The 25545-nt window shown below is 40.5% G+C and overlaps 2 protein-coding genes across 4 annotated transcripts; one reads left to right on the forward strand and one right to left on the reverse strand.

The window, feature by feature from the left end:
• The first annotated feature begins 838 nt into the window (after positions 1–838).
• On the forward strand, positions 839–6405 carry sigirr (single immunoglobulin and toll-interleukin 1 receptor (TIR) domain). Of its 2 annotated transcripts, none has more exons than XM_088298646.1 (10): positions 839–1065; positions 1839–2114; positions 2358–2565; positions 2633–2760; positions 3265–3405; positions 3473–3616; positions 3859–3961; positions 4047–4197; positions 4668–4845; positions 5059–6405. In XM_088298646.1, exons 1-10 carry the CDS (start codon positions 954–956, stop codon positions 5229–5231), a joined length of 1614 nt encoding a protein of 537 aa, XP_088154772.1. In that variant the 5' UTR covers positions 839–953; the 3' UTR covers positions 5232–6405. The 2 variants fall into 2 exon arrangements, with proteins under 2 accessions (XP_088154772.1, XP_088154773.1); XM_088298647.1 differs by lacking the exon at positions 839–1065 and adding an exon at positions 1377–1475.
• On the reverse strand, positions 6089–24910 carry pkp3a (plakophilin 3a). 2 transcript variants are annotated; one of them, XM_088298644.1, is made up of 14 exons: positions 24683–24910; positions 21586–21751; positions 15751–15842; positions 14604–15349; positions 13339–13462; positions 12420–12624; positions 12124–12298; positions 11380–11497; positions 11129–11293; positions 9689–9871; positions 9449–9602; positions 8489–8684; positions 8265–8352; positions 6089–7049 (listed from the first exon to the last, which is right to left on the reverse strand). In XM_088298644.1, exons 1-14 carry the CDS (start codon positions 24683–24685, stop codon positions 7008–7010), a joined length of 2457 nt encoding a protein of 818 aa, XP_088154770.1. In that variant the 5' UTR covers positions 24686–24910; the 3' UTR covers positions 6089–7007. The 2 variants fall into 2 exon arrangements, with proteins under 2 accessions (XP_088154770.1, XP_088154769.1); XM_088298643.1 differs by lacking the exon at positions 24683–24910 and having other exon boundaries at positions 21586–21865.
• Between the last annotated feature and the right edge of the window lie 635 nt (positions 24911–25545).

The following is a 25545-nucleotide window of genomic DNA, read 5'->3' on the forward strand; positions in this document are numbered from 1 at the left end:
AGAGTATTTATTTTTTTCAACCTACATGGATGATGACACATGGCAAGAAGGATATAAAAAGAGAGGTCAAACGCATTTGTGATTTCGATTAATAATAACAAAAGCATTCATATCAGACTCAACTTTATTTATGACAACAACCGCTAAAGACAGTTTAAACAACTTAAGATAATATTGTTTTCCATCTTTATATACCTTAAAATAAAATAAAAATAAATAAATAATACATTATTTAACACGGCAATGCATAGCTTCTACCGCCCCCCCTGGGCTGGAAATCTGCATTACAACAACATAGCCGTTTCTTTTAAATGACGACGGCTATGAATAAGCCACCCAACAGCTTTATCTTGTGTTTTTATCCTTTTGAAAAAGTTTTTGTAGTTGTTTACAGATTTTGTGAAGTTTGTCTCCAGTGTTTTTGTGACGGTCCCTTTTGCCTGGCCTCTCAGGGGTTCTATGTAAGTTAATAAAACAGGGGGAAATGTTTCAGTTTCTAATGTGCCTGCCAAATTATCAAAACGGTTATTGCATAAACCGGTAAAAAAAATACACTTTTGTATTCAAGTGCATTTCTTTCAGTACTTTTCACCCATCAAATTTATATAGATGAAGGAGTTTACTCAGTAACCCCCCTCTTTTACCAGATTTTTATGTTATTTTTCATTATTTTATAACTTGTATGTTAGGCGTATTCTTTCCACCTCTGACATACTGTAATGTGTAAAAAAAAATATTTTCTATGCTTTTAATGAGCTTGAGTACAGAACTGTACTTCCTATTCTGGAAAGCAGGTGATACCCACCGGTTGGGAAGGCCACGTGACCAGGCACAGCCAATAGGAAGGGGTTCTCATGTCTCTTCAGGTGCAGGTGTACGACGGCTATACAGTTGACTTGGTACACGGTTACTAATAACCGCTTTGTTAACAAATCAAAAAGACTAGAATTGAAATGTTTAGCCCTTTTTGGAAGCGGAGCAGGACAGCGAACGACATGACCTCTCTTTTTGTCGCCTTTATTTTGGTGACTTCGTCTTCGTGGAGCAACTCTGTCCTCTCGCTTGGTAAGGATGCCGTAAATCACACATTTTGTTTGAATAAGTTCAAATGGAGAGATGTTTATGTATATGGCGTTGTACAGTATTAATAATGACTACGTTCGCCAGTAAAAGTAATTTGTGCTGTATGGGTGAAATCGGTCATGAACGCGGAGTCAAGCTAGCAGTGTCCCAGTCACGTGCTGTTGCCTGGCAACAGGTGGACCAAATCCGGACTTCGGACCCGGATGAGTGATATTTAGTGTGTGAATTGTCGAACAGAAGTGTCAAAGAGGCCCAAAACAAAACAATGTCTCCGAGTAATCAGTCAGGGCCAGTCCTGCCGGTTGTTGGGAGGCTTTGGTCACATCACGCGGCGAATTTGCGCATGCGCAAGATAGCCTGTCCGACTGGTCCGCAATCAGTGAAAGTTGTTGGTATGTGTTTTTTAATTCAGAGTTGAGCAGATTTTCTTTATTTTTCCCATTGCTAATTAAATAAATAAAACTAGAGCTGAACAATTTTGAAAAACAACCAAATTGTGACGTCCCCCACCCCCTCGTCCTTGCGATTTGATAAGCAGTACTGCATGTATTTCTCTTGCTGATGGTTGCTGTTTTCTGCTTTTTTTTTAAATTATGTTTTCTTGAGTTTTTATTACATAATACTAACTGTAATGTTTCTTTTTACTACATAGTATAATGACACATCCAAAGCTATTATACCCTGGTCTACAGTAGCACTGTGAAAGGAAAGACAGTTTGTAACAAACTCCCTTGTGTTTGCAAATCAATGTCAAGCTTGTGTTGATGAGGACCATTTTGAGGAAGACGTAATCTATGCGGGGCGGCAGGATCCCCCATACCGGCTCAACTGCTCCTTGGAGTCATTTCCTCACGCAGAAGGTGACCCCCTGCCCCGGCTCACTTGGCTGAAGGACTGTCAACAGCTCGGCGCCCCGCAGGGGAATTACTACCTGGAATTTGCAAACATCTCTTTGGAAGACGGAGGCAACTACACTTGTTTACAGCCCGTCAACAGCACAGCTTCGTTTACTGTGCGCCTCGTGGTTAAAGGTAAGCAATGCATGTTCCCAAATGTGATGAGGGCTGAACAATTACAGCTACAGATTATTTTATTGCGTATGTTTGTTAAACAAATACACAGGGAGAGGTCCTTAATAAATTAATCACATATTAAATCGAAATTGCGATATTGAGGAAATTCATGTGATTATTTTTCAAATTTAGTGCAGTACTTAAATGTACAATTTAGGTGTGAGCTGTGAACACAGCTCGCCTCCGTATGTCTTTCCACAGCATCCAAGTGCTCCAAAGCGCCAAAGTTTCCGTCTAATGAGGTTCCCAGCACCAGGTGGGGCAAGATGGGGTCCGCCGTCAATCTGAATTGCACCGCCTTGCTTTCCTGGGACCCGACTGACAGCCAATGTGACGCCTCACTACGGTGGACAAAAGACGGCCATCCTCTGAGCAACGGCTCCGCACTTTTGCAAAATACATCTTTATGGTGATTGGGAGCGACTTTCAGTCAGTTTGTGACGCGAAGGAGAGCGTGACAGTTTCTTTCTTGCTAGGTTTCAAGCTGGAGGTCAGCTGGTGGTGAGCAGTGTGCTGGTGGTCCAACTTCACGAGTTGGAAGACTTTGGACTGTACAGCTGCTCAGTGAGGAACTCTTCGTCCGACTTCTACCTGCAGAAATCAAGTAAAACCCACCGTCACATGGTTTTGCAGTTTAGTCGCTCAACTTATCACTTACTTCAATTTTCGGCTGATCAATTTCACTATTTCCAGGCATTTTATGTCTTCACTTGATTATAGAAGCATGTTGCTGCTGCACCAGAAGAATAAGTTCAATGGCACATGTAACTTTGTTACTCTTGTATATGGGAATACTGTAAAAAAGTTGCTTCGTTTTGTTTTGCCGATTTGCGGAAATCAAACTTTTATGATGACAATCTATCATGTCAAATGTGCACTTGATCTCATTATATCATGAAGTTTATCACGTTGAAATGTGAATTATCTTTTAGGTGTTTATAAGAAAAGGCTGTCAACACGCTCCCTTTGCAACCACTTCTCTACAATTCAGTACTAATTACTTTTACCTTCATGAAAAATGAAGCCAAAGCCTTTTAGTAGTGCAGCTATTATCATCCGATAATTATATCTGTTTATTTTTTTAAAAATTATTATTCCCGATCATCAGGCAGCCCAAGCCACACAGCTGCCGTCACCGGAGCCTTCGTCCTCCTCCTCTTGCTGGCTGTGGCTGCTCTCATCTACTCCAAGTGCCACCTGAACATCAAACTGTGGTACCGCAACTCTTACGGGGACTACGAGATGAGCGGTGAGTGCAAAGAGTGCCCGCGTGTCAGGTCTCTGACTCAAAGCCGCTTGCGTTGTGTTTTTGTCAGATGGGAAATTGTACGACGCCTACATCTCCTACGTGAACAATGACTACGACAGGAAGTTCGTCAACTTTATTCTCAAACCTCACCTGGAGAATAAACAATCACACAAGGTGCATCTCAATGACAACGACATCCTGCCTGGGTCAGGTAAGCCCATATTCAAAGTCAACCTATCATATGTCATCTTATCAACTAAAAGGGCATGTTATGTTTATTTGGGTTATCTTTGCCTGATATTTACATTTGATCAGCTTGAACCTTTAAGTGGGTAACCTTTTAATATTGAGTTCCTCAGAATGAAACAAAACAATTCATCAACACTCCCACACTGATGAACTTTGTTTCCTTCCCTCGTTCCAAATCTGCACATCGCTGCGACTTGTTTAAAGAACCATCAGCAGAGCTGTTAATGAACATAAGTCGCTCGCGACGTCTCATCGTGTTGCTATCTCACGCGTACCTGGAGCAGGACTGGTGCTCCAACAACTTCAGGTCAGACATCCAGACAAGGATGTATTGGTATGTTTGTGATATATCGTACGTTGCATCATACGTGTGTTTATTTGTGTTTTCTTAGACAGGGTCTGCTGCAGCTTTTGGAGCTGTGCCGGCAGCCGATCGTCATCATGCTGGAGGGTCAGCTAAAGCGCATGAAGCCGGAAATCAGGCACCTGCTCAGTGAGCACCAACACTGTCTCACTATACTTATATGGAAGCACAACTCTGTGGTAAGAAAACGTAACCAAGCGGTTGCAACATGACACGGTGAAAAAAAAAACTATTGGAAAGTGTGGTTTGAACAATTAATCAAATTTATATCGACATTGCAACATATTGCAGCACAATGCAGTTTACGAATCGCAAAGGCTACAATTTGGAAGAAAAAAACAATTTTTGGTTGGTCGGTAGGCTTTATTTTATACGTAATTATGTAATAAAAAAAAATCACATTCAATCGCAATTTTGATGGAGAAAATTCCTAATTAGATTATTTTTCAAAATTGTTCCACTCTATTGGAAAGCGGAACATTCATCCATTTTTCTTTAGCACTACAAAATGTCAGATGCTCTCCATCATTTGTTCAAATCACACTCTTTACATTCCGCCTACACACTCTGTGATGAGATTCAAGCGAGATGAGTGTAGCTGTGGTGAACCGAGCCAAAGCGTGACACTCTTCTGCCGTCCTGTCCGCAGACTCCCTCCTCGGCGTTCTGGAAGGAGTTGGCCTTAGCCATGCCTCGCAGGGTCGTTTTCCGCAGCCAAGCGGCTGGAGACCCCCAAACAGTCCTACAGGATGACAAAGACCCCATGCTGACCCTTGACCCTGACTATCTGGACTGCCGCTCTGACACAGACCCTGCTGGAGACCTGGGTAAGAGTCTTGAAATTAGATATAATAAAATGAAAAAAAAGGATGGATGGGAAGCATGTTTAAGATATGATTTATTATTATTTATTATAAGAATTGTTAGTATTTTCACACCTTTTGTTTTGGTCCTCATTAGATTCAGTGGCCAGTGAGCATACATAATAAAATTTCCAGTAAATGAATGTGACAAGTAAGTGTTGTTTCATGGTCTTGTAGGTGTGCGTCTCCCCGTGTACAAAGCTATGACCTCGAAGGCCCCGGTCCTCCCTGTTGTGTCCAGTAGCGAGCGAGAACCTAAAAACCCAGACATTGATGTATCAGACCTGGGAGGACGCAACTACGGAGCACGCGCTGACTTTTACTGCCTGGTCACGAAGGAGGATATCTGACCCCCTTCAGACACTCACCTCTGATGAACAATACTTTTCAAGAGTGGAGTTGCACTTGTTCTGTGTCATGTTTATATGTTAGTTAAATCAGAATGTCCCTCTCGTTCCTTTCAATTTATTGACTTTGTGTTGCAAACAATGTAATTTTAATATTTTGTCATTGAGAATACAATTTTCAACGTACGTACTTCTCATGGTTGAAGCTGTTGCGCTTTGTGCCCAGTAGAGGGCAGACTCATAACAGATAATACAATACAACTTTATTTATATAACGCATTTCACAACAGCTGGAGCTGTATCAAAGCGCTTTCCATATGGTTGTCATTGGTAAAGTATTTATGGTATATATATATATATATATATATATATATATATATATATATATATATATATACACACACACTTGCTGTTCAACTCTCTACTTAACACCCGCCCGCTCGTTCTTCTCGGCTCCTTGCATGCGCACTCCGCACATCACAGCCGTAAATCACACACAAGCTGTCACAATGCATGCAGCACACCGCACGTATTTCAAAATGGACGACGAAAGTACTGACAGCTGTCAGCCCAAGTGCAAAGTACAAAAGTCAGAACATTGCTGCAGGGCTCAGCTCAAGTTCGGGGTATAAACATAACCTTTGACCCCCGTGGCGCTCCAGGAATGGCACGATTAGATAAAATAGGTTTCGATTTGCCTCGTGCTCTCATGGAGTCATTTTGAGCCATGGTGAAGTGGGATCTGAAAGAAGGGTGCAGCAGGGAAGGGCTGGAATTGTTCCTGTCTGAGCAAGAGAAAATATGTAAACAGGGAGTGGTAGACGTTGGCCTGTTGCAGCCACAACTACACATGCACCTCATTAGGTAGAGCCATTTCTTTATTAAATCAGATGGTACAGGTGCACATATTGCAAATAAACAACTTTTATTTTCGGTACAACAGAAGCCGGTCACCATAGTTGAAACGGCCTGACAAGTTGTCAGGTCATTTTGACATACTGAGAAATTAAAGACACCATATCTTGACAAGTGTCAAATTATGCAATGGATCATTTACAAAAATAAAAACCTGTGACCAAACAAACATGAAAACTTGTTAGGACTGCATTCTTTCAGCACATGTATGCTTTCTCAATCACACACACTAACACTCTACCATTACAACCGTTTGGAAAAATGACAAAAAAACAAACAATATGCCAGATTACATAGAATTGTAGCATAGCATACATGACTAAATAAAACGCACGACAGCTTTAGAGGCACACCAATATCCCAACCTTTCTGAAGCAAAAGGCATAAACAATGCATCTCTGGAGTACATTCAGTTACAATGTATTCTCATTCATACACAATATCAAAAAAAAAAATCATGTGAGTAACAAGCCAAAAGTCACAACAACATGATGAGAAAGTCCTTGCTTACAGTGTATAAAACGTGATTTATAAGTAGAACTCTTAGCAATATATACAAATAAGCTGTGTAAGTACCACATTTGTTAAAATGTCATCATAGTTTAAAACTGTTTTTACATCTGCTTGTACAAAACACACATCCCTACACTAGAATATAGTGCTCACATTTGCTTAGCAGTAGTCCAGCATGCTTCACTCCTCCTCTGGCGTCCATGGAGTGTTCTTATCACAAACTTTAGGGCAGATAAAACCTGAGCCTGGGTTATGTTGGAATAGGAAAAAAAAAAAAAAGTCTTCCACCGCTGGCATGCAAGACTGATCAGCAGTGTAGAAGTAAACTTCTACTTCACGTTACCTTCTGCTTTAGATGGTCGTGTCTGCAAAGTCGGGTCTCGTAAAGCCTTTCTGTAATGTTGAACAAAGAAAGCAAGAGTTATTCTAGTAACTTTTCAAATAGTTAGTGCAAAACCAAAAGAGAATTTATAGGCATTCCTTTATGTAGTCAAACATAAATCATTCTTGACACCACGCGACCTTGGACGAAGTGCATCAAATCACACACCTTTCTAAAAGACAGCATAGTTTTTATTTGGAGTGTAGGCATTTTAGTGCTGCCAAGACTTGTTCATTTGCACATAAGCTAAATGCCGCACCCTTGGGTGGGGCAAGACCGAAGCTGCACAAGGCGGTTAACATCCTGAGCGGCGCGTGTGTGTGACTGAAAACGGTTGAAGATGTATGTTTTTTTCGAACGATGTCTTCAAAGTGAATGGGAAGAATTCCACAAAAAGCCATCTGCCCTCTTCAGAAATACACTTTAACCTACTACTGGTCTTAATAAGGGTGGGGAGCCTTGAGGACACATTCCAAGAGTCAATGGACATGAGGGGTTTTTCGATCGTGTTTTGAACTCAAGAAAGGGTGTGGCCATGAGAATATAGTGGATATGAGTGAATATATGGAGTAACTTCCTTTAGGGCTGGGCAATTATGGAAAAAAATAATAATCACTATTATTTTAAATGATACTGAAATCATGATTAAAAAACACAAATCATTTATTTCAAAACTTAGTATTTGTTTAACTACCAAATCGCAACTTTATATTTAACTTGAACGAAAAAAAAACATAAAATGAGTAACAAAGTAAAATAATATAAAAAAATTAATTAATTAATGAATATAAATACTCCCACTTCCTGTGCACCTTGGCCTCCAATCGGCAGTGTGGTGCACAGAGTACAATTAAAAAGAGTGGAAGAAGAAATTAGGATCGTGCTAGTAATCATTTTTCACATATTAGGAGAAATATATACCTTTGACTATTGTCATATTACATGTCTGTGAGTGTTTTGACAGCATTTTAGTGTAATAGTTAATTATTTGAGGGAATATCGTTCACTGAATTTGATGCTAATCAGCCATTAGCCGGTCAATGGGATTTTACATTGACTGCTAGCATTAGCGCTAGCAATGTTTCTATAACAAATTATGTCATGAATTGAAATATACAATGTGTGTAATTGTTTTTGTTGCGTGTTTAGTTTAAAATAAACTCCAACTAAGGTGTCTTTCGACTAATGTTGAAAAAAATAAAAATGGCGAGAAAGAGTTTCCATACATTTTTGTAGTCTTTGTGCAGTTTCTTGTACTGGAACATATTGTTGAGCACTGTGGCGGCTGCTTTGGCTGCTTTCATCTTTCCAGAACTGCAACAGCACCAAAAAAAAAAAAAAAGAAAAAAACACATTTGGCACCAACTCTTGTCTATTCAACATTCTTGTCTAGTACATCAATCAGTAAATTGGTACTCTTCATTCACAGCCCGTTCGACTGTCGCCTCACCTGGAGTCGTTGGTATTCTTGATGGCGACCAGTTTGGGCAGGCCGTCAAAGAAGCACACGTCCCTGGCGGCCACCGAGCTGCACGTCACCAAGTTGTTGAGAATCCCGCAGATGTTGACCACCACGTCGCTGGATGGCTCTTTCTGGTAGCCGTCGGCGGGCAGCTTGGTCACCAGGTTGTTCACTACCTTTGTAGCTGAAAAAAACAAAATATATAAAAACACAAACAAGATTATTGATATGGAAATGATGATGATGGAAATAATAATGACCGTGCAAAAGAAAGAGCACGTAGTTCATGTATCATAGATAAACATTTATAAATTTACTTACCAAATCATTACTCTATCTTTCAAGAATTAAAACGCTGGTCAACAGCCAATTTTCATCAGAAATGTTTAGATATGTCCCTAAATGTATATATATTTTTTTTATTTTTTCTTTGCTTTTTTTTTTCTCTTTTTGATTGATAAATATTACTACATGTACTGTAATATATTACTGTAATAAATTTAGTCAAGATTTGGTGACCAGTGCAATAAAAGCACTACAGATTTTATCAGACGGGGGATTTAGATTAGTTCTTTTAAATTCTTTTCATTTAACACATTAATGCATTCCAACATAAGAAAAAGACAGTGACATTCAAACATTGAAACATGCCCCCACCCGAAAAAAGGTTTTGTAGGCAGTCCTTCAATGTACCACGTGCACAGTCAAAATGAAATTATAGTGCAGCAAAAATTGAAGATGAGGAGCATCATGAGAAGCTCATGCTTTGAAAGCGATCAAAACCCGTTGTCTGGAATTTGCGATTGAACTCAATATTGATGAAAATAATTGCGAGGATCATTTTGCAAATAATAATCTCGTCTCCTTATTACAGTTTTACACATATTGCAGATATTGCACCAAAGTATTCCCAGCAATAAAAAGTGGGTCACTGAGAGAAAAACTCACCCATATGATTTTTATCCTTGGCATGACGGGACAAATTTCGTAGGAAGCCCGTGATGGAACGCAGCTCCAGGTCGTTGTTGGTACGCAACAGGTCCAGTAGAACGGGCAACATGTGCTCCTGGTCCATCGCCACGCGACTCAGCACTGACGCCCACTGCGGCAAAGTCACACAGTTCACTTCAATTAGGCAAAGTTGCATCGTCGGAACGAGGTCGGAGGTCTCCGTCGCCGAGCGCTGACCCGCTTGTCTCCGGCTGTGATGTTCTGCAGCGCTCCCGCCGCCGCCTCCCGCGTGGTTGAGTTGATCTCGCACTGCTGCAGGACGCGGTTGTACAAGGCCACGATCTGCGGGTGCCACAGCCACTCCATCCCCTTTGGAACGCGGGTCACCTCGGTGAACGTGGACAGGTCTTGGTTCCTGCTCTGTAGGGGAGGGAAGAAACACAAGATTAATATTCGGAGAATGAAGTTGGAATACTCATAATAATGTCAAAATTCACACGTGAACATAATTTAAGAACTGCTGCTACAATTTAATTTGATCATTTCTAGGGCACCACCGATAGGGATTTTTCTATTTTATTTTATTTTTTTAGGCCGATGCCAATTTTGGTGAAATTGAAGAGCCGAATGATTAAAAACTGGAATGAATAAAATCACTTATTTTTTTAGTCCATTAATGCTTAAAACAATGAAGAGATTTGTTTACATTTCTTTATTTTAAGAAAAAAATGCTGTTTTCATTTCTGGGTTATGTTTGAATGTTATTATGTTTATCATATGTTTAATGAGTTAATGTACAGTAGGAGTCAATCGTTTGGAAAGACGTTCAAATTGAAAATGGTCTCAAACACACTGACAAGTCAAGAAATTCAAGCTATGAACTCTTAATAATGCACATCTGTGAACTGAAAGTCATGCCAGGTCATTAAACATCTACACGAGAAAGATGACTGAGAAAATACCAAGGTGTGCAAAGCAGATGTACAAAAAAAAGGGGGCATAGTTTGTAGAATCCAAAATCTAAAAAATATTCTGTTTCATTATGTCGATGATGGAAGTATTAATGCAATTCAGGAATTTTTTTTAGATAAGGAAAAAAAAGATTTCAAACTTTTGTCTAGTACTGTACATAAATAAAAGAAAGTAAATTAAAAAAAGTTAAATGAGTTAATATTGGCTGACTAAATGAAAAACTATATCCAAGTAAACCAACTATACATTGATATTTTTTTCTTACTACGACTATTTTTGCGACTAAATTAGGACTTCTAAATATATTTTTATTATTTTATTCTTGTAAAAAAAAAAAAATTCTCAAAGTTACAAGTTGATTCTCATATTGCAAATCCTTCAAATATAATAATTTATGGTGATATTTTGACTTTTTGTAGTGATATTTCGACTATTATGTTTTGCTACACAACCTGCATACTTTTCTAACCTTTACTGCTAATATTATCAAGACAAATATTTAGTAGTGATTTGGTTGGTAAATTAATTGCGTTATTATTTCCATGGTGTGCGTGTGTATGTATCTGGATTGGTTCGGCGGAGTTTTTGTTTGTCATTCAAAACAGCCTAGTGGGCGGGGCTGGCATGTGCAAACGTTTCCATTGTCGGTTACAAAGCACCTCATGAAATTCGAACGGGCGAAAGGCAAGTGTGACGTGTGCGTACATTGTTGGCCTTCTTGCTCTGAGGCGTGAAGCAACCGATGGCTTCGCTCTTGCCCGAGTCCTCGGCTCGGCTCGGCCCCTCCAGGCGAAGCAGAGCCGACGGCGGCATCTCGCTGTACAGCTGGTAGGAGAGGTTCCTCAAGACACACACTGCATTTTCCACCCCCTGAAGGACACACTCATGTCAGGAAATGCACACCGCTGAAATTGGCAGACTCAATGGCGGTCAGCTCGGAGCTCATGTGCACTCACCTTGTCCTCCGCCTTGTTCTCCTCCAGCGAGGCCTTGATGTAGCTCACCAAAGAGTCCACCAGCCCGTGAGTTTGTCTCATCTGCTGGCGGGTTTTTTCATTCACTGAGCTCAGATTCCTACCAAATGTACGAGAGGGCACGATGAATAGGAATGAAGGCTTCTTGCGTTTCTTTAGCAGGGTTAGCAGACTTTGAGATTTTCCAGTCCAGTTAGCATTTTTTATGTTGACATTTAAATTGAGTTAGTTTTAATTTTGTTTGTTTTTAGAATTTGTTAGTGTTTATTTTTTTCAAAAATGCTTTATTTTTGTTTTTATTAGTTTTAGTTTTTTTTTTTAATATATGGCATATTTGACGAGTGCAAGATTAAAAAAAAAAAGTCAAGTATTGTGTAATGAAGCTAACTACAATAATCCAACAACTGTTTGACCTTCCTTCTTCTATACGCGTATACAGGAATACTGAAATAAAAACATTTCAAAAGAACTCCAAAAGCTCATGTATGATATTATTTGACAAAGACTTTACTTTATTCTGTTGACAAAAATGTTTTTTCAAATTTAGTTTTAGTTATTTGAGGAATTTTGGAACAAAAATACTGATAAAAGCTCCAGCCGGTTGCCTCGAGTCATGTATGTAAATGTGAGGCTGATTTCGACAAAAATATGGTGAAACAAAAAGATATTTGAACAAAGGAGCAGTGCAAGGTTTGCAAACCGAGACAAATATCAATTGAGGCGCACCTGAGGCAGCCGGTGGTGTTGTAGAAGATTTCTGCCTCGGAAGCCGACTGTCTGATGCCTTCCGAGCCCTCGCTGCCCGACAGAGGGATGAGGATCTTATCAGTCAGATCCGGAAGAGCCTCACGAGCCAGTTTCTCCTTCAGGGTGTCTTTGGATGAAAGGTTCCACAAGATTCCTGCACACACAAACACAATGCATGGAGGGATTCAAATTAGTTTGCACATCAACAAATTTCAAGAAAAAAAAAAAAATTGGAGCTCTACATGTCGTGTCACGCTCAGTCTGCAAATTCCTACCGGTGATATTCTTTTGGAGCTCGTCGTCGGGTTCCTTGAGCGCCTCCACCAGCTGGGGGATGCCGCCCTCCTCGATCAGGGCCACCTTGTTGTCCATGTTCTCGTAGATGAGGTTGCGTGTGGCGCCCGTGGCGTAGCGCTGCACTTCCTGATTCTCGGAGTTGAACAGCTTCACCAGCTCGCTGATGCCCTTGGATTGACGCACCTTGAAAGCAGGGCGGGAGGACGGAACTTTCATTCGATTTTAGGTAATGCAAATTTTTTTATAACATAAAATGTAATTCAGGATCACATGTCAAAAGATGTCATCTATGACAGAGTTGCATTTAAAATACGACTAATGAAGTCTAAGCATTAAAATTAAGAGTTATCAACATGCTGTGCATATATTTACACACATTGTGTCTTAAAAGGCATGTGAGGATGGAATGGGTTGCAATTCAAACCGAACCGTAATTAAATAAATAATATTTTTCTTGTAAAAAAATAGTTTGGTGAGGAGACAGTATGCAACCTATTTTTGGCCTCAACTTAAAGGGTCAAAGCCACCACATTTTTTCCTGCAATTTTACTGGAGAGGAAATAACATCGTCATTTATTTCAAATGTAAACCACAAAAATCCTCAGACGCCACCTCCCAACACTAAACAAGCTGAAAATAGCTCAAATGCTGAGCTGCTAAAACGGTTTCTTGCTTCATCATGCATGCTTGCCATTTGACACCTTCGTGTTGACTGCCTGACAAAACAACCAAAATGACAACAGTAATATATGGAAAACGCCCCAACCAAAAGCAGAATATTATCTCCAACATGTCAAAGGCAAAATGAATTTTTGGTGGTTTGAGTTTTTCCATAATATGTTGCAAAGAAATTAGCCTGAGGAATTCCAAACCACAAAGCTCATCTGTTTGTCATACCTCATTTTTGGCGTCGCTGTCATTATAACACTCGTGTTGAATGTAAGCTGCACCCAGGACCTGCAAATCGGGGTCCGGTTCTCGCAGGTACTGCACAGCTCTGGCCATGTCCAAAGTTTCAATCCTGTTTCAGGAACAAATGAGAAGTGACCAAGACAGTAGCTGTTGTTGCACGAAATATTACTTTTTTTTTTTTCTTCTTTTTTTTAAACCAGCAACAGGAGCAACATTCATCTCAGGGAAATGCTGCGTTTTCTTATTGCGTGGTTCCGTGTGATAAATTGCCACTAAATCTCACAGATGTCTACGAATCCATTTGGCTAACCGCTCCGAGCGGGATGTGTGAAACGCGAGGCCTGAAATTGAGCTACCACACCCAAAACCAGTCTTACAGCTATGAAGCCAGGTCACAATCCATCACGCTGACTCTTAACTCACAGCAAAACACCTAGCACAAAAAAAGAACTCACATCGGAGAGATTGGGGGGGGGGGTCGTCAGTGCAGGCAAAGCGACATGACCCGCGAGGGCACCCCCCATCACTCTTTGATAAATCCCCCCCAAAAATATATATTTTGCTATGACGCTGTCTTGAAAGGAACCACCACCTACGATTTAGCGTGTCAACAATCGGTGAAAAAATACAAGAGACTTGCTCGTGAGGCTGATTAATAAAATGGCTAACTAGCTGAGCTAACATCAGCTCAGTTCCTCTTTGACGTTGTCACTTCACAGAAGTGAAAAGAGCAACGTAGCTAATTGTCTTGAATTTTTTTTTTTTTACAAATTCAAGGAAACAATATATCAGAATGAGAATCAAATGTATGTAAAAAAATAAACTTGTCTTCCTGTTTTACGGGTGTACTACATTTTCATCGTATTTAGAAAGATTGTTTAGTTTATTTCTATGTTCACAAATGTTCTAAATATTCCACAAGTTCAAAACTAAAACAGAATTCCCTCAACGGAAAAAAAAAAATACTCAAACATTTAAAAGCAATAATATTAAGATGTAAAATTGCAATCCCGTGATACTGAGACACTGCAATGTATTCGCTCAAGGTTATCATACCATTGCAATCTGATACTGGGATACCGAACAGTTTGGTGCTGTGCCAAATCCGGATTATTCATCTTCAAGAGCGGTCGGTGCTATTCTGAGGATAAATTTAATACAGTCGATGCGATTCAGTCGTCGAGCAAAATTCAAAGCTTCACAAATGAGAATTTACGATCACTCGGAATAAATAACGGCGAGCGTCTTACCCGTTGAGGTTTCCCATGCTTCCGATCCCCATCTGCCCGTTGAAGATGTCGACTCCTCGGCCCACACTCTGCATGCTTTTGACCGACATGGCCCGGGACATGGTGCTTTGACGCCGCTGCATGGCTAGGTTCCCCTGGGAAGCAGAGGACATTCCTGGCCCTATGAAGCCCGAGTCCATTTTGTCTACTCCGCCTCCGAACATGCTGGACGCGCTTGACATCTGACGCTGCAGGGTCCCCGACATGGAGCCCATGCTCATCCGGTTGCGGTTGTTAATCCTGCTGATGGTGCGGTAGGCCGGGCCTTTGTAGGAACATTGCTGGACCATCCCCATGTCCATCTCCGGGCCTCGGGGGATAGTGCCGCTGTGGGATCGACGCATGGACCCCGGAAAGGTCATGGTTCCCGCCCCTTGCCTCACCTGGCCAACGTAGCCATTGCTTTGCACGTATTGGCGGCTGAACCCGGCGTCACGGTCGGAGACCATGCTGGCGCCGTCGCTGCCGTCCACCATCCAGGCATTTGCCGGCATGGTCTGCTGTCTCATGGCGTGCAATGAGACGATTTCCGGTTCCATGCGGGCCTGGTGCTGGTTCCCTTGGTAAGTGCCCATGTGGACATCTTCACGGTAATAACCTCCGCCGCCTCCGACTCGTCCCCCGCCAACGCTGATTCTGGGGTACTGGGCCATGTCTGGGGCGGCTGAGAGAGAGCTAAAGCCGGACCTCTGCGATATCTGTGGCGTCTGGAGATGGAGGAGTGAGCGAGTGTTAGACTTCAACGTTGAGGGAGTCTTACTTATTACGAGCTGTGTGCTGCATGTGTGGGAGAGTGTGTCGGGGAATCATCGTCATGTTTCCCAATACCGTAAGGGATGTGACAACCGCCGGGGAAAGGTTATTGATTTGTCATGCACTCTACAGAGGTCGGAAATTCCACGTCAGCATTAAATGCAGACAAACTAATGATTGAGTGACCTTCTGCAGAAAGACTACAATTGGAATTTAGAGGGAGGATTTGAAATCCCTGAACTGATTCTTTCACAGCGGTCTGTGAAATACCACACATGCCAATGGAGGGACGGCTCACACTTTACAAAGTAGGCGAATACATGCTCAAAGTGGGAGCGGACGGGGAAATACTCACCATGGTCCTGGAGCCTGAGAACATGTAGGATGACTTGGAGCTGTAACCTGGATTGTACGTCTGGTATTTCATGGTGGAGGACCCACCGTAGTCTGGGGTAAAGCAAATACAGAGGCACGTCAAGACGATGATATCACAGTGATGTCACGTATACAAGCGCACAGCAGCCGCCTGGCATGCAATCTTTCACCAAAACTTTTCACGTGGCTGAAGAAGAAAAAATGTGTACGTGGAGCTAGGAATTTCACGTTTCTATTTGAAACACATTTGTTATGTGAAATACGGATGGGATACTTGTCATTTTGTCTGTTGCTTTTGGTGACTAAAACGCACGACTGGGGCGAGAGAGATTTTAAACAGGTCAAGGCAGAAAAACAACAAATACAAGTGGAGGCCTTTCCCAAAAAGTAGTCTCACTCCCACGCATTTAACTTACCATCAGGGTTTCTGTTCAGATGAATCCCCTTTTCTTTTTTACGAGCAGTTCGCTTGATAAAAAGCTGACTCAGCCTCTGACTATTCTTGAGCAGGCCGCTCAGAGGTCAAAGGAAATTGGAAAAAAAAGACTCATCCATCTTTTACATTTCTCTAATACACACTCAGCAATAACGATGAACGACTTTGAGGAATATAATTTTTTTTTTTCAATTTTTCCCCCTCTATAATGTGACTGCTTTTAAGTATGCTTTTTTTTCTCTCAATGTCTTCTTCACGTGTATTTTTTTATCAAACAGAAACAAATCAATGTAATCTGTTTAACAATACGAAACATCACATTTATTAGACATAATTTATTTTGGTTTTATATCTTAGGCTTAGGCTACAATAAAAGCAAATGAACCAAGAATTAAAATGAAAGTTCATTTATCGACTTCCATTCGTCGTTCACGTTCCAGTCTTTTAAGTATTCACCACGACATTTCCACCAAACAAGTGTGCCGTAAACAGAAATCAGTAAATCATAAGCAAGACAACAATTATAAGGCAACATTATGATCATTTGTATTGAATTTGTTTTTCAGACCTAATCAACAGACACTTGCTAAGGTACACACCCCTCACAAGAGCCATGTCAAGTTTTGCTTGACGGTCTTAATTTAAGACGACATTTTTCATTTCATTTCACTGCGCACTTGAATAAGTCAGCCAAGGCTCCATTTTGCGTGCCATTAAAAAAAAAACACTAAATCCCTAAATCCTAATGATAAGGAGGCTTAAACCCCATCCCTGAGGATTCAAGTGTGCAATGCAGGGGCAAAAACTTTGTCTTGTTCTTTGACATTTGTTTACAGTTTACAACTAAAACACAAACACTCTCCCTCAGCTTTCTCAGCAGTCTGTTCCAAAAACACAAAACAGGTTTCTATTCAAATAAGCGGGTCAACAAAGGATAGCAAAGCCTCTACGGTCGTGTTATTCTTTTTAGTTCCGCCGTATTTGCCTATCAAGAACACCTTACGGGCATGCTGCTGACAAAAGCTTTGGGACACACCTCTTAATCAACGAATAAGGCCCTTTTATGTCCCGGTGCACAAAGCAAGCTTCATAAAGACATGGTCGCTTGGGTTTTGGGTGTTGAAGAAACTTAACTTGTCATTACAGTTACACATTTACAACAGTTAAAGGCACCCCCCCCCCCAAAAAAAAAAAAAAAAACCTCCAAGAGATTATCAAGTACCTTCAGGGCATTTAGTGTCTCAACACCTGACTGGCTTTTTCACTTTAAGGCAAAAAATATTAGTCACTAAGTCAAAAAAAAGGAGGGATAGTCACAACTAAGTGGTCACAGTGAGCGTAAAAGTATTATTAACGTCTTTTTGTCAAATATGTTAAGGGCAAAAGTGAAGCGTGGAGTCGCTTCACAAAGGGATCGCACGACAAACCGGTCGGTGCAGAGAAGAATGATGACTGATGCGTCCCTTAGCCGCCCCCAGGCAACGCCCAAGCACACCTGAGACGTCGCACATTGAATTCACCCTGCCACCATTTCAAACACTGAAATTATTCATTTCTACCCCACTCGAGGAGGGGACGCCACAGCCTCCCCCAGGCGCTGATATTTACAGGAAGCGTGTACTGTACAGGGCTTGCCTGGTAAATTCCCATTTTGGCGCACTCGCTCCTGTTTTCATAGTAATGGGCGTCTCCTGAACCAGCACTTGCGCTGAGTCGTGTGCGGGTTGCAACAGAGGGCGTATGAGATGACGTGACAACTTGACACTGGAAGAGGTCTTCCCAGCAGAGTGGGAGCGCTTACATCAAGCATTACAAACGGGTTCAAACTCAACCCGGTGGAAATGTTGAAGAAAAAAACAGAAGAGAAGGGAGAAGGAGCTGCTGCAGTCCGGCTATTTAGGCGGACACTTCTCGTGTACATAAAAGACAACACACAATTGCTACCTGTCATTGGATGACCAATCATCATCAAAAAATAAATAAATAATAATAATGTAAAAGAACATTGATGTGGACAAAAAAAAAAAAATACTTGTCTTTCTGATGCAGAATATGACAATTCACCGCTGCAGCACAACGGCAACGATTTGCTTTTTTTTTTTTCTTGCCTTAAGTTTTGTGGTTGGTTTCGGCAGCCTCCATGAGTACCCGATACTTTAAAATAAGGTTGGTTTAAGCCCTCGACTGATACTGGTATCAATTTTATCGATTACATTTTATCATACTCATTATTATCCCTCAAGATTGGTCGCCACAATCAATCAGGATCACAACTATGATTCTTGTTTAGGGTAGTTCTTCTTAGTAACACCTCAAAATGATATTTCGGTCTTCAAGTACCACCATCATTACCAACATTTAAAACAGCAGCATTGCAGGCCTAAGGGTTCAGAAAAAAATGCACAAAGGTCCTAACTCTCAAAAAAGTAGATTTAATAATACAGTAAGCCAAGCCACGCAACATTATTCACAATAATGTAAAACAACAACTGCACTAGTATGATTCAATTAAAATGTACTGCATACTCAAGTTAAATAAAAGGTGTACCTAAATAAATGTTTAAAAAAATAAAGGACACCTTTGCAAGATTTAACGTATGTGTAAAGTTTAAAAATAACTCAAATGTACACAGTGATTTTTTTTTTTTTTGCATACCATTACAGGAAGCCGGCGTAGCACTAGCGGTAGGTACCCTTACCACACTTTAAGAATCGCGGGTATAGTGGAACAAAAACATGTGACTCATAAAAAGGAAGACATGAAAAGTGCATTTCCTGCTGTTTGTCAGTCCTGGCGTATTGTTTTCAAAAATTATTCATCATCCAGTAGAGTTTGGACAGCAACTTTATTTACTTTCTCCTTTTCAAACATTGGTGTCTCGGTTTGGGAGGTGTGGCCCCAGAATGTCACGACACTACAGTTAGTGTCAAAGGTTCATAAATGTGAGCTGACTGCAGCAAAAGCACATCATCCGCGTCAGATGTAACGCAGGACGCCAAAGTGATGCAAATAACCTTTCATACATGGCTGTCCTTGATGGTTTATTTTAGTTTGTTTTTATTTCATTCTGACTTTTTTCAGTTAGTTTCAATTGCTGTTTTTTTTTTCTAAAATTAATCATTTTAGTTATTAGTTTTTGTATTAGTTGTGTGTGTGTTTTTTTATACTGAATATGGAGTGATTATCAAGTGCAATATGGGAAAAAAAGATCACAATACGTATTGTGTAATCAAGAACAATTCCCAAACGTCAATTTGATCTTCCTTCTTTTGCACGTCCATACAATGACAAAATAAAGACATCTAAAATCAAACCGAAAAGTCATGCATGAAATTAATTGGACAAAGATGAAAACAAAGAACATTTCTGCTCGTATTAAAATTTGTATTGAGTTACTTTCATAAACATAAAATGGAGTTTCAGGTTTTTTTTAACACTCTTGTTTTTCTTTTATTTTGTTTATGAAAATCTTCTTCCGATTTTAGTTTTAGTTTCTTTTCATAAACCATAATAACCTTGATTCAGTCCTGTGGCTTATTTTTCCATTTTGCATTTTTGATCAGAGCCTAAAAAAATAAATCCAAACAACCAACCCCTCCCCCATTTTTTAAAAATAAGATTAAATTAACAAATCACAAATTAATAAGTCAATTTTTCATTCTCCGATTGCCAATTCCACTTTTTTCATTTTGGAATGTCCATTAAAAATAGAACAAATGCTACACAGCTTCAGGAAGTCTACTCATGACCTTTCACTTCCCTTTTGTCGTCCCCCAGTTTATGTAACCACCCCACTGCGACGTGACCAGACACAAGCTTCTTGACAACACACTGCTCACAAATTCACAAGACAACATCTGTTTGTCACGACACCGCCTTCTTAGAGGTGTCGATTTGTCCATCCCTCCATCCCACTGTCGCCGCAAGTGTCTGAGTATGAGCAGAAACTCGTACCCGCAGCCCGAAGGCACACTTTCACCTCACTCTGCTATCACAGGAACGTTCATGAAAGCAACACTTGTTGCAGCCTGTTATACATTAACCATTTCAAATGAGCAGGTTGCATAAAAGTCAGATGAGAGCGGGAAGAACCTGCGAACAACCTGAACAGACACATTCCATTTTGAGTTGAAGATGTTTTATGCATGCTTCATAATGTGCGAAATGATTCTGAAACTGGGCTTTTCAGTGACATTTCTATTTGTTGCCTGATTATGGAAAACAAAAGGTACTTTCTGAGACTAATTAAACTAACTCGGACAATTTTATTTGAAATAGAATGAACAGCTTTGTTTATGTCAAGTAGTGTAAATTATCACTGCGGGCCAATTGTTGTAATTGCACTTCATTATCAAACGATCTTGTCTGTTGCTAGTTTCCTTGGAGGATGTTGGCTTGTTTTTGAAAAGCAACTTAGCTCAGGGGTGTCGAACTCATTCTTTTTATAAATCCTTTGGCAGGAAGCAGGGTGCACCTTGAACTGGTTGCCAGCCAATCGCAGGGCACACACAGACGAACAAACGTGCGCTCACACTCATACCTAGGGGCAATTCAGACCGTCCAATCAACCTGGTCCCACAAACTTTGGAATGTGGGAGGAAATCGGAGTACCCGGAGGAAACCCACGCAAAATGCAAACTCCACAAATGAAGGCCAGAGCCGGAATCGAACCCACGAACTCAGTACTGTGAGGCCATCGTGCTAACCAGACATCCATCGTGTCGCCCTGTTCTTTATATGTTCTTTTTAATTTTTGTTATTTAGGCTAGTCTTGACAACTCATGCAATCGATGGACCTCATGAGAAGGTGGTTTGTCTATGTTGACGAAATCCATTAATTTAAATCGCCGTTTACGTAACATGGGTTCATGATTGTGCAGGCTGGCTGGCTTATCGATTTGAACAAAACGTTTTTTTGAAAGGGTGGGGCTTGAGCTAAGAAAGATTTAAAATTTGGAAGGGTGTTTTTTTACTCACAGCCCTCATACAATTGCCCATTTTTGTCATTTTTTGTCACTTATTTTTCATCAGTAAATAATACATTAATCACTACATTTTAGTTACATGCAGTAAGTGGGTAAATAAAGTGCAATTGGGTTATGACTGCTCTCCTATTTGTGTGCGTATTTTATTGATTTTAATAACTTTATTTAAACGTTAAGAATAACGCAGTTTAGCACTCACTAGTCGACACTTGGTTACAAAGCAGTAATACGCCTGTTACGATCATGTTTTAGCTGTTAAATTCCAACACAGGCACCGGTTCAAATTGTTTGTTAATACAATACAGAAAACAAAAACATTTGTCATGAGGTGGAACTTCTGACTGACGCTTCAACGTAATTCAATACATTAAGGCGGACTCGTTGTCGTCTTACCTGACATGGCGGAGCCATTGTGACGCGGAAGTGTGGACTTCTCGGCCAGCCGCATCTGAACCTGCTGCTGGACCCGGCGCGCCCTCGACACCTCGTCCGAGACCGAGGTGCCGCTCCCGAGATGGATCTCGGTCGGGAGGCCGTAGGTGGTGACCGAGTTGTTGGGCTGGAGAGCGGACAGAAAAACATTCTCAGAGGCCACGGTGCTCATGTTGGGAAAAGTAGCGCGTTCCGGCGCGGTGCTGGCGGAATGAGGCAATGGAGGCGCACTGAGGCTCCCCCACTCAGCAGAGGTGCACTAGGAGGGGGCGGAGCCATAGCACACTGTACTGTGGCGTGTAAGCTACCTGACACGCACACAGGTGAGCGCCACACTTCTTACGTAACACAGCTTTGACAACATACGTACAGAGGTGAGAAAAATAGGGGAAACCGGGGCTTGATGTCACACTTTTGACACTTTTCTAGATTTCTTGGAGTCTATACGTCATAAATAAACAAAATGAGAATGAGATGAAATACCAAAGTCTCGGTTACATGTTTTGTATTCATGCCATTTTTACATTTTGTGTATACTCAGAGTTATTTGCTATTAAATAGAGAGTGTAAACAAAACAAGTTGTCTCACTGTATATGGTAAGATGTCACACTGAATTTTGCAATTAATAAAACAAGGGCACCAATTATTGCCGAAAAGTAGAAACCTTATTTTTGTTTTATTTTATTTTTTTACATGAAAGTGAGCTTTGAAGTAAGCCAAAGAAAATGTTATCATTGAGCTTGTAGAAAAATCCATTAAATATAACCACTGAACAAACCAACAAAATATTATGCAACATGCTCTGGATTAATGTCCTGAGAAACTGCTGCTGGCAAAAAGGCCATTCAGGCTCAAACGCCTCAGAATTTTACTTTCCTTCAATTGACAAGTCAAGATTAAATTGAATTGCACAAAGGAAAGCACTGGTTCATGATGAAAGTTAAACCAAACGAGAAATATGGCTGTAGTTCTAAAAATTCTGTTAATAAAGTACTAGCTCGCTATAGTTTAAAGTTAGATCAAAACACAACAAGGCCAGATTTTTCACTGCTGCAATTTTTATCGAAGACTTTGGGTTGTGCAAAATGGTTAATTGGCGCTCATGTTAGCTCACAATGTGCTGTTCTCCTCTCGGATGGGACACCTTCTTAAGGAAGAAAAACAGTATTGCGTTTTCAAATTGGCGGAGAAGATAATTGCAATGTGACAACTTGCATCTGTGACAACAAGCCCAAACGCCCCTACTCACAGTCTGTTGAAGTGTTGTTCAAAATTATTATTATTATATTATTATTTATTTATTTAATTTTGTTTATATTCATTGTATCTTTGTTCATCTATCTATGCACATGACATGTAGTGACAGGCAGAACAATTAAATGTTCTTCCACTAGATGGCAGAAGATACAATTTACATGCGAACCCACATATTGCCATTCATTGAACAGAAAAGCTTCATGTTGAACCAGGCCCAGATTTGACATTGATTACGTTTGTTAAGAAATTGAGTTCATCATTATTTGAGCGTATGTACTTTTTGTGACCTTTTCCTGAAATCTCATAAGGGCCTTGGCTCACTGAAGCTTGAGGAACCCTACCAGCCGCGGTGTGTTGAATTTTTTTGAAACTCATTTATCTAAGTGAATATTTGATTTTGCAATTAATAATGAAAATATGCATAAATGTTTAGATTCAATTGATCAAATAATTAGTTAATTATAAACACGTTTGTATGAACAGTAATTAAAAAAAAGTTAGTGTTTTCTTATTAGAAATAAACTTTATCTATGACTACGTGGCCCCTTTATTTGTTTTCAAAAATTAAATGCGCAAAAGGGTTAGCCCACCAGACACAACACAGACATCCGTCTGGATTAGTCATCGTGTGAAACTTGCTGGCTCGACTTTTGTTTAAGGATAGAGACGATGCTCCCACTAAGAATCCACACTCGAATGTCATCAAGATAAACTTTGACTTTCGGGGGACGGGTAACAGGCTTCATAATTTCAATTATATTGACTATTTAAATTCTTGACAATATGTAGTTTGCAATGTACATAATAAATGAGCTGTTCGAGTAATAGTTGGATTGTGACACGCTACATATTGGTCATGCGTGCGTGCGTGTGTGTGTGTGGGGGGGCGGGGGTGTGTGCGTGTGTGCGAGAGGAAGAAGACACACTTTCCTGCCAAACAGGCTCATCAAATGAGTCACATTTGAATTTTTCCTCCTCTTAGTGCTGATTAACAAACACCAGGATGTGTTGTTTTAATAAAAAAGTTAAATATAAATTTAGATTAATAACATTTGTGGATTAAATGAACTCTATGAAGTGTATTTGAATTCCCACGACCGTTGGAAATGTTACACAGTGTACAAAATACGGCATGTACACGATAAACTACAGCAGTTCGTCTTAATATATTTTGTAGCTATTCAATTTGAATTTGAACTTACGTGTGAATAGCAAACGGGCTCAAGGTGTGGCGTAGTCGTTAGTTGACTCCACACCCAACGTTTATCTGGAGTGTGTTACTATGAGTCAGTGTTGTAACAGCAAGCAAAGAGCAAGTTTGCATTTGCCTCCATAGTCATGTGCCCACTTGCTTGGAATATCACTATTTTACAAAACACCACACTCTAGATTCCACTTTTGACATCAATTTTAGACTAAAAAAGTTGGAAATATTTGATAACATGAGTCCACGTGGAAGCATGTGATTTCACCCAATCATTGAGTGAAGAAAAAAAAAAACAATAATTGTTGCCAACTGTCAGGCAATAAATCAAGTGCCATGTCCTACAAATTGAATAGAAAGTAAAAATAATAAAGTGTTAAAGTCCTGGATTAAGGACTGTGTTTTTTGGAAGAAAAAAAAAATTAAAATATTTAATATGGCATACTATAAAATGTTTTTCTCGAGGAAATTAAGCATTTCGTTTTTCAGGCAATGTATGCATCCATTTCCTCAAGTCACAATGAAAAAAAAAATATCTAAGTAATTATAAAACACATATTCAGAATATAAATTCTCATGAATAAAAGTTGACCTACCATTCCCACGGTGGCTCAGTTGATAGCGGATGAGGTGCAACTTTCTTTCTCCCAAGCAGCTGATCAGATGTGTTACAATTTTCTTCCAAAGTATTAATTGCTGTTATGCGCTGTGTCACCGCCCCGAAAATTTTTATATTCTGGCTGCGTGTAAATACAAGACAGGCCTCAAACAAAAGATGAGTCAACGAGGGCCCGGTGACAGCACGGCAGGGAGTGTTAACGGAACACCGCAGGGGAGTGTACAGCGACAGAAAGGAGAAGTGAGATCCAAATGAATGTGATGCTTCCTTACGAGACGCGGGGAGTCTTCATGAGAAGTCAGGTGGGATTCGGACGCGATTCTGCCGAAGGCCGGGGTTTTATTTATAGTTCTTTCGCGCACTGCTATTATTTTGAAGGGTGTTACATTTGCGAAGGGATGACTCAGGACAATACTTGACAGCTGTTCTCTGTCCCACTCGGATGGAGTGAGTGACAGGAATTGGCCAAACTTGATCTCGTCACTGCTGGTGACTCAAGCCAGGGTGTGTTTGGGGTTTGATATGAGCGCGCGATTGGCGAGTGAGGGTGATAAGCTTGTTTTGCAAGCTGTGTCATACCTGAGGGGAAAACTGTCTGCACCAGTCACTGCTTTGTGTCTGAATTGTCATCAAATGTACGTGTTATATGCAGCATTTGAGTAAAATGTATGCCAAGTTAAATAAAGGTTTGTTTTTAAAGTTATTTATTATTGAATTCAAACATCCATCCATTATCTGAACTGCATCTCCTCACAAAGGTCACGGGGGTGCTGGAGCTTATCGCAGCTGTCTTCGGGCAGTAGGCGGGGTACACCCTCAACAGGATGCCGGCCAATCACA

Source organism: Idiotropiscis lumnitzeri, chromosome 6 (genome assembly GCF_059441095.1).
Source record: "Idiotropiscis lumnitzeri isolate Australia: NSW breed Sydney's pygmy pipehorse chromosome 6, RoL_Ilum_1.0, whole genome shotgun sequence".
NCBI lineage: Eukaryota > Metazoa > Chordata > Actinopteri > Syngnathiformes > Syngnathidae > Idiotropiscis > Idiotropiscis lumnitzeri.

Bases quoted from the DNA above. Each gene is read 5' to 3' on its own strand.
- pkp3a (XM_088298643.1), bottom strand. From the start codon at position 21,796: ATGAGCACCGTGGCCTCTGAGAATGTTTTTCTGTCCGCTCTCCAGCCC. The intron at 15,350-15,750 runs GTGAGTATTTCC...CTCCATCTCCAG, and splicing joins TCTCAGGCTCCAGGACCATG to ACGCCACAGATATCGCAGAG. The intron at 11,294-11,379 runs GTGAGTGCACAT...TGTGTCCTTCAG, and splicing joins AGAACAAGGCGGAGGACAAG to GGGGTGGAAAATGCAGTGTG.
- sigirr (XM_088298646.1), top strand. From the start codon at position 954: ATGTTTAGCCCTTTTTGGAAGCGGAGCAGGACAGCGAACGACATGACC. The intron at 2,761-3,264 runs GTAAAACCCACC...CCCGATCATCAG, and splicing joins CTTCTACCTGCAGAAATCAA to GCAGCCCAAGCCACACAGCT. The intron at 3,617-3,858 runs GTAAGCCCATAT...ACTTGTTTAAAG, and splicing joins CGACATCCTGCCTGGGTCAG to AACCATCAGCAGAGCTGTTA.